This window comes from Sinocyclocheilus rhinocerous, unplaced genomic scaffold, assembly GCF_001515625.1.
Source record: "Sinocyclocheilus rhinocerous isolate Xijiao unplaced genomic scaffold, SAMN03320098_v1.1 scaffold748, whole genome shotgun sequence".
NCBI classification, from domain to species: Eukaryota; Metazoa; Chordata; class Actinopteri; order Cypriniformes; family Cyprinidae; genus Sinocyclocheilus; species Sinocyclocheilus rhinocerous.
This window is the reverse complement of record NW_015650693.1, coordinates 52357-60398: the sequence shown is the minus strand read 5'-3', so window position 1 is coordinate 60398 and position 8042 is coordinate 52357. Positions and strand designations below refer to the sequence as shown.

Sequence of the window (8042 nt, the reverse complement as noted above, 5' to 3'; positions counted from 1 at the left end):
CTCAAAATTGGACTTTAACTCGCAATTGCGATTTTATATCACGAAATTCTGTGAAAAAAAGTCAGAATTGCGAGATAAAAAGTCGCAATTACCTTTTTTTTTATTCAGTGGCGGAAACGGGCTTCCATAGAAACCTGACGCGATCTTTAGAAAAAAGTTTTACGGAACTGTACTTAAAGATTCTTAAAGTCTCGTTTCATGGAAAAATGGCATACAGGTTTGAAACGGCTTCAAGGTAGTTAAATGACTAAATTAATTTTCTTTTTGGGTGAATTACAGGGGGAAAAAACACTTGTACTTGAAGACAGAGAAAGAGATTGTACCAAGGTTTTTTTTATGTTTTCTCGAAGATGTAGACACAGTGTATCTCTAATACACTATAATCAGTCATTCTCGGTTTTACTTATTTCAATGCAAGTATTTACAGTTAATCAGGCTGCATATTGTGTTTTTACATGCCGAATGCTGGATGGACGCCTACCTGCCTTGCTCCTTTATTGTGCATCGGAATGGCTGCTCCGTACTGGATTATGGCGCTTTTGTTAAGTTTTTTTTTTATATTGCACCTTTCACGTTGCTCAGCACCAACGGCCTCCAAAGCATAACAAGATTCTCCTTCCAAAAGAATCTTTCAAATAGAAATGTGTCGAATGGAGCTAAGTAACGATTTCTTTAATGTTTTCAGTGCGCATTGAAGTTGTTCAATCTTATAAACGCTAAGTAAACTGTGATCACAATCAAAAAAAGTGTCAAATTAGCTATCATAGTGATGATCTTGTTTATGGTACATGTGTCAAAGAACAATCTTAATTGTCGCCATAGAAAGGCTTTTCTTTATTCATTTCAAGTGCATGAAACAATGTAGTATAAGTCTATGCACATGTCAAGGGTCAACTGATTGTACACAATTTAGCAAACGTGAACCGTTCATGTTTAACAGATGTAAATGGTTAGTACTCCAGAACGCTCTATATAACGTACATGCGTTTTTGTTTGTTTATAAAGCCTTGACGTAGGAGAGTTTGACGCCAGTGTAGAACGCTGTTGACGTTTTGTACCTTAGTGTCCTGGTACGAGAGCTATTAGCAAATTTGCACTTTTTCCATTTTGATTTTGTACCTGCTTTATGTATCTGATTGTAAGGAGATTTAGGTCTCGTCGTTTTCTGGTAATTTTATGTTATCCCACCTCTTTAAAAAAGCAAAATAAATGTTTTGAGAAGTCTTGTCCGACCCTTTTTAAACGCACCATGAAGTTTGGACTGCAACTGCTGCCCCCTACTGGGTAGTGAATGAATTACCACATACAATTAAAATATTTAGGTTTGTTGTCCAGTTAAAATAACAGTTTAAAGTTGAAATCTATATTTTATTTTCTCTAAAACTGACAAAGTAATAGAACATTTTAACATTGCATTGGTCATGCTACTGAACCCTGTGAAACATTACAATGTTTAACTTCTGAACAATGGCACTAGAAGATACATATTATACAATATGACTTCTGAAATGGATATAACTGTAACAATACATTCAGTCATGATGATTCTAGAACCCTTCACATCAACAATCAAGAGCTACGTAAGTGAGTCCGAATCATGAATGTTACAATTATGCATTCCAAACATCAAGTTTTGGCAAACTTTGAGGAAAGAAATAAAAACAATACTTTAAAAAAACAAATAAAAGAAATATTTTTTCTGCCACGATGAATAGTGTGAACACTCAATCGAAGTAGTAATTTTGAAGAAAGATGCTGTTCAGGCCTTTAAAGACAGGCTGAAAGTTGTAAATCAGAGCTTTTTCTTCTTCACTTTGCGAATAAAACCGATGATGGTTTTTCATTGCTGAAAAAGACAAACAGCAAATAAAGGCATAAATTAAGTGGTCAGAAAGACGCTAATTTTGACTTTTTTTTTTTTTTTCTTTTCTTTTTTAAACAAACTAGTGGTCGACCGATATATCGCCAAGGCCGATATATCGGCCGATATTTGGCATTTTTCTAATTTGAGGCCTTTTATTTTGACGGCGCTGAGAACAGCAGCCTGAACACTTAAGAGTGCGCTCACATTCTCCCTCTTGTTCGCTGTCGTCGTTAATAGTTCTGTCTAATACGGATAGAAGTATATCTAATAATCAGGTAGAACGGTTAAACAAAGGAATTAAAATGTATACAAAAAGTATTATAACGATTGCTTTTATATTATTAGTAATAGAAAGGCAAATTATAATACTTTATCGTTTGCCGTCAGCATTCAGCAAATACGCATTTATATCATTTAAACAAACCTTTGAATGACTAATGAACATTTAATTTCACAAACCTTGCAAACTTAGTCGGATTCAGTTGCGTGCTGTATGTAAAATGAGTGTTACCATGGCTTTATTTGAAAAAAAATATGATTTCCAATGCACACAACTTCCCAGAATACTGAGTGCCCTGTTGGTTACAATGCTTACTTCCTTTTTAATTATATTTTTATTAAATATTTATTTATTTGTGAAAAATACTTGTCATCTAAAGTATAAGTATGTTTATTTTACACATTTTTTTATTCCATTTTCAAATGATTTCAAATGTCTTAAATATTAAATTACATAAAATTATATTGGCCATCGGCCACCCTGCTTTCCTAGATATCGGTATCGGCTGTCAAAAAACCAATATCAGTCGACCACTAAAACAAACCCAGGGTTTAACACCAAGTTAAGCTAAATTAAAAGGGTTAACGAAAGCCAAGACGAGAGATTCTCAACTTCATATTGCAATTTCCATTTTTTAGATGACCAACCTTCAGAAACAAAGAAGTGGGCAGTGTAGAAAGTGGCTTTGATGGCAGAGAGCGTGTGCACCATACCAGCTTTCTCAATCCACTCAAATGGGCTTTTCTCTGGGTGCCATTGAACAGCATAGAAGGGATATCGATATGCTACAGGATATACGACAGAGGTTCATTAAAAACCTTTTGATATAATATATAAGAATATAAATGTAATTATTTATATAGTCATCACTTATATTTACTTCTACACACATATTTACTTCTACATGTAAAACCGACCAATTAGCTCACTACAGCACAGTATTATGGGTGAACTCAATTTAATGAAAAACAGCTGACGGTGGGCCTGCCTGAATGATGGGTTACATCACACACATACACAAAGAGATGCTCTGTAGCATTCATACCCTCCATGGTGGAAATGAACTCCTTTTTGCCATCTGTGTTTGTTGTCAGGACTCGATAAAAACGCTTAAGCTTGGCATTGCTACTGTAATTCTGTAAGAGCAAATCATGTTTAGACAACTCAGAAAAAAAACGAAAAAAATAGTTGAAGTATACAGTGACCGATCTGCAGTGTTGGGGGTAACGCATTACAAGTAACTTGAGTTGCGTAATCAGATTACTTTTTTCAAGTAGTAAAAAAAACTAGTGAATTAATGCATTACTTTTAAATTTACAACAAAACATCTGATGTACTTTTCCAAATAAGTAACGTCAGTTACTTTGTTTTCCCATTTATTGACTGACAGCTCTCCTGTCCTCATATTGAAAGAAATTATTAGTAAGGTGCAGATGCATTGTGTGCCCTGTCTAAACATGATATTTAGTTTAGTTCTACACTCTAAAAAATGCTGTGTTAAAAAGGGACAAACCCAGCTATTGGGTCAAAACAACCCAATAGCTGGGGTTGTCCCTTTTTAACCCAGTGCAACCCAGCATTTTTTAGAGTGTAGACTAAATGTGAACATGCATTTACTGATTTCACGTGCACAAAAACAAATTCAGTATTCCTCAAAATGAATAAAAACAGGGAACTGCAAACTCAGAAATGATGCAAACCTGCAATAATTAAACCTGTTAAATAACACAAATACACTTCATATGATTGATCTCACTGATGACCTTTGATGGTCCCATACGAATAAGCAATAAGTAAAAACAACAAACATTGTTGTTGTTTTTTTAATTGCTCAAATAAGAGTGTTATTGTTATTCATTTATTTTTGTTAGCAAGCCCAGCCCTGGTGAGAAATAGTAACGCACAAGTAATATAATACATTACTTTCCATAAAAAGTAATGAAGTAACGCAATTATTTACTTTTTTTAGGGAGTACGCAATATTGTAATGCATTACTTTTAAAAGTAACTTTTTCCAACACTGCTGGTCAGTATGCAGAAAGAAGTACCATGAGAAATACAGAAGTCAATGTTTCTGGTTTTGATGGCATTCCATTGTATGCATTGTGAAATTACTTCTGAAAAAAATTCTCACATGCATAAAATTTTTTATTAAATAAAGTTGGGAACTTGGGACCTGCATGGACAAGCTCCAGTTGTGGAAATTAGACGTGATGTTCTCGTCTGACAGAGACTGAAGAACATCCTTTGGAAACTTCTTGAACAACCTGCTGTTTTGAGCTCCTGTAATCAATCAAAATCAATGACCAAACATCAACTCATTGTAAACAACCGTAATGAGTTAATGCACAAAATAGGTAAACCAGATAACAAAAACTGTGCTTAGCAATTTGTCATTTGCCTTTTAAGTTTGGTGCAATAATATATGAAAATTGTTTAGAAAGTGTCGCAAATGTATAAAAATAGTAAGCCATATCATCATGTTGCACATCTAGTTTGTCATGGGTATATAAATATGTTCATATAAACTTATACATAGAAGTATGCTGATGCTCTGTTATATGTTTCCACCAAGCGGCAACCTCCCGCCGTCTCTCGTGAAGCCAACAAGGAAGTGACTTAAACTGTAATTCGTCAACTGGCCGCTAGAGGCTGGAATTTTTTTATAACTCATCCGTTTAAATTATATTAAGCCTTAAAGTTCTGCATAATTAAGGGCGTGGCCACTTGAGTGATAGGTGGATTGCCGCTGCTGTCACCACCGTTGAGCTAGGTGGGCGTGGCTTCAGCAACCTGCTCCCGCCTCTTTGCCCATTTTCGATTATACGGGAGTGACGCGCTGCCAAGATGGCGACGGCCGCCCCCGCCCACTTTTGAGCTTCAAAAACGCTCTTCGGAAATCTACGGGTGACGTCACGGACACTACGTCCATGTTTTTATACAGTCTATGGTTTCCACCCATTAATTGCCACTGTTATATGTTTACACCCATTAATTGTAATTATTGTAAAGAACAACAGTGCTGTATTACTAGTAAAAGTTTGCCATTCCAGAATGTGACTTTTGGAGAAAAACACACAATGTTACCAACCTGGGCTGAAGGTCAGCGGCAGGGCGACTGCTTTGGTGTCAGTCAAGGTCAATAAGTTCTTGTTGCTGGTCAGAACCGTGAGCTGTTGGAAGCCCTGGCAGGTGCCCCAGATCGGAAAATAATCCGAAGCATCATTAGCCTGTTGTGGTTAATAAAGAAGAACCATCAATTCATATTCAGATCAATTCAAACTAATTTTCACATGATGATGTTTTTAACTTACCTTTATTGCAAGTTCATAGAAAACCTTCGCCGCTCTGGTAAACTGAGACTTTTCGATGTCCACATTCCCACCAGGAAGCAGCAAACTAAATGGGTAAAAGCAGTCAATTAATATAGGTATGAACAAAAACAGCAGTTTTGGAACATGTTATCTGGTTTCTAGCTGGTCTATTAATTGGATTACATGTTGGACTAAATATAAACCAACTTCCATGTTCCAAACACATCTACCAGCTTAGGTAGGTGTGAAACTAGTCAAAAACACTCACCCATTTATTGCGTTGAACAGTTTTTCATACTCCTCCTCTGTATGATTTATGCTGCAAAACAAACATAATTACCTTTATGTACCCTTTCTCTCTATTTCTATTTTTTTTAATAATAGCATGTAGCTTGTGTTTAACATACTGAATTGGTACAACCCTGGCACCAGCTGACTCCAAGTGTTTCACATATGATGCAGCTATATAAGAAGAGCCCTGTGCATGAGGGTCGTCCTCTAAGTTTTCCTGGGCTAAAATTCCTGAAATGCAAAAAGATATATATTAGGCATATGCATTGCCTTACGATAATTAACCATGGTTTTACTTCCAAAAAAACAAAAGAAAAAAAAAAAACATGGTTAACCTCTTAAGACCCTGCGGCCTCATATGAGGACATTATATTTTGGTGTATTTCTCTGAGACTATACATGCCACAGTTTGAAGTCTGGATGTCCTGTACAGAGCACATTCAGGGCTTTTCAGAGATACTAAATGTTTGGATGTTTCACCGTGACCACTCCCTCTCCTTGGTCTTCAAATATGTCTGATATTAATTTAGTGACACTCTTATGGAAATATGATAATATTTTGAAATTATCATTTAAATCTGACTAATTTTTAAACTGTCTGTCATAAATCAACATCTCAGGAAAATGTTATGGGGTTTCAAATCAAAATATGACCTTCTGTTACGAAACAGGACGTTGATTTCATACATGTCCTCATATACACTGGGACTAAAAGCATGTTTATTAGCATTTTGGGAGACACAACAAATGAACAGGGAAAGAAATTATATTTCTATATTCTATGAAATATTATATATTGTTATGAAAATCTTGTCAATTATTACTCCCATTATTACACTTCTTTTTTCATTACATGTTGCCCCAAAAACACATTAATATGCAAATTAGATTTAGGTGATAGATACATTGTATATAATGAGAAAACCTGTTTATGGCCATTTTACACACATTTTGCAGAAAGAAAAATAGTATATTGAATCATTCTGTTATAACATAGTTGAGAATCATCTTTATACAAAGTTTGATAAAAAAATAAATAATCTTGAAAACTAAAAATGTATTGGTGATTTAAAAAATCAATTGTTTTTGCCTATGCATGTTCATTCATGTATTTTTATTTTTTTTTAAAGAATTGAGTCCCGATGTCCTCTACCGAGGACATAGCATAACTTATGAATGAAATGTCTTTTTTTAATATATATATTTTTTTACATTATTTTTAATGCTCTAAGCAATGTAAAGACATGGAAAAAACAAACTTTTTCCTAAAACTTTTTTTCTCGGGTCTTAAGAGGTTAAAACAGTTAAACTATGGTAACCACAAATTAACCATGGCTTTACAACACTAACCATAGTTTAACCATGGTATCTGTGGTTATACAAATGATAACCAATCCGCCAAAATCATACACGTTTGGCTATTAAAACCATGGTTAATTTTCATAAGGGCAGCATAAGGCTGTACCGGTTTGCTATTTGTCTTCCAGACTATCACAACCACAAAAGCCCACAACCTCTTTAAAACCATCAAACCAAACCAACTTGGACTGATTAGGAGAACAGCTAACCACTGGCTGGTTTAGCTTTTTTCCGCAAGGTTAGGTTCCAACCATGTTTAAAATGTTTTACCATGACAATGCTTTTATGAGTTAAAAAGGAGAACGTTCTAGCGGCGGAGCTGTGGAGAAGGATGCTGCTATTAAAAAAAAAATCCCAGTGAGCAACACGACATCTCAAGAATACGAGATGAAATAAAACATCATTTACCAGACATCATACACTAGTTACCCGCAAACAGGACATTAAAAAGATGCAACGCTTCAAAGACTCGCTTTTATTCTTACCGATGATTGGTCTGTAATTTAAATTACGAGCGCATGATGCTGGAAAACCGCATTGAAAAGCGGCAAACACCGCGAGCACGAACACCTGGCGATACATCCACCTCAGGTAGCACACCAAAGGACGAAATAAAGGAAAGCTCCTCGATGTTATCTGTAAAGAAGGCAATGTCAGCTCCACTGGCGATGTCAGGCTTTTTAACGAAAGCTGCGCCCGGATCCGCTTATCCGCAATCGTCACGTTAACCGAGCGGCGCCTTGACGCGTGAATTGTTGAGGCGTTGACTGTTCTTCAGGATCAGCTCTGATGAATTCACAATCCAATGAGAGAATAGCGAAAAGTCAGGGCTGGCCCCGCCCACTCGAATCGTCATCGTCACAATGACATGCCTGTCAAAATTCCTTTAAAGGGGTCATATGATGCAATTTCATTTTTTCCTTTCTCTTTGGAG

The 8042-nt window shown here is 35.8% G+C and overlaps 1 protein-coding gene across 1 annotated transcript; it reads right to left on the bottom strand.

Moving 5' to 3' along the window:
* Positions 1-1353: 1353 nt before the first annotated feature.
* Positions 1354-7879, bottom strand: LOC107712179 (gamma-glutamyl hydrolase-like). Its single transcript, XM_016517336.1, has 9 exons — positions 7594-7879; positions 5866-5980; positions 5727-5777; positions 5459-5543; positions 5236-5374; positions 4321-4427; positions 3190-3280; positions 2792-2929; positions 1354-1846 (listed from the first exon to the last, which is right to left on the bottom strand). Exons 1-9 carry the CDS (start codon positions 7688-7690, stop codon positions 1725-1727), a joined length of 945 nt encoding a protein of 314 aa, XP_016372822.1. The 5' UTR covers positions 7691-7879; the 3' UTR covers positions 1354-1724.
* Positions 7880-8042: the final 163 nt, after the last annotated feature.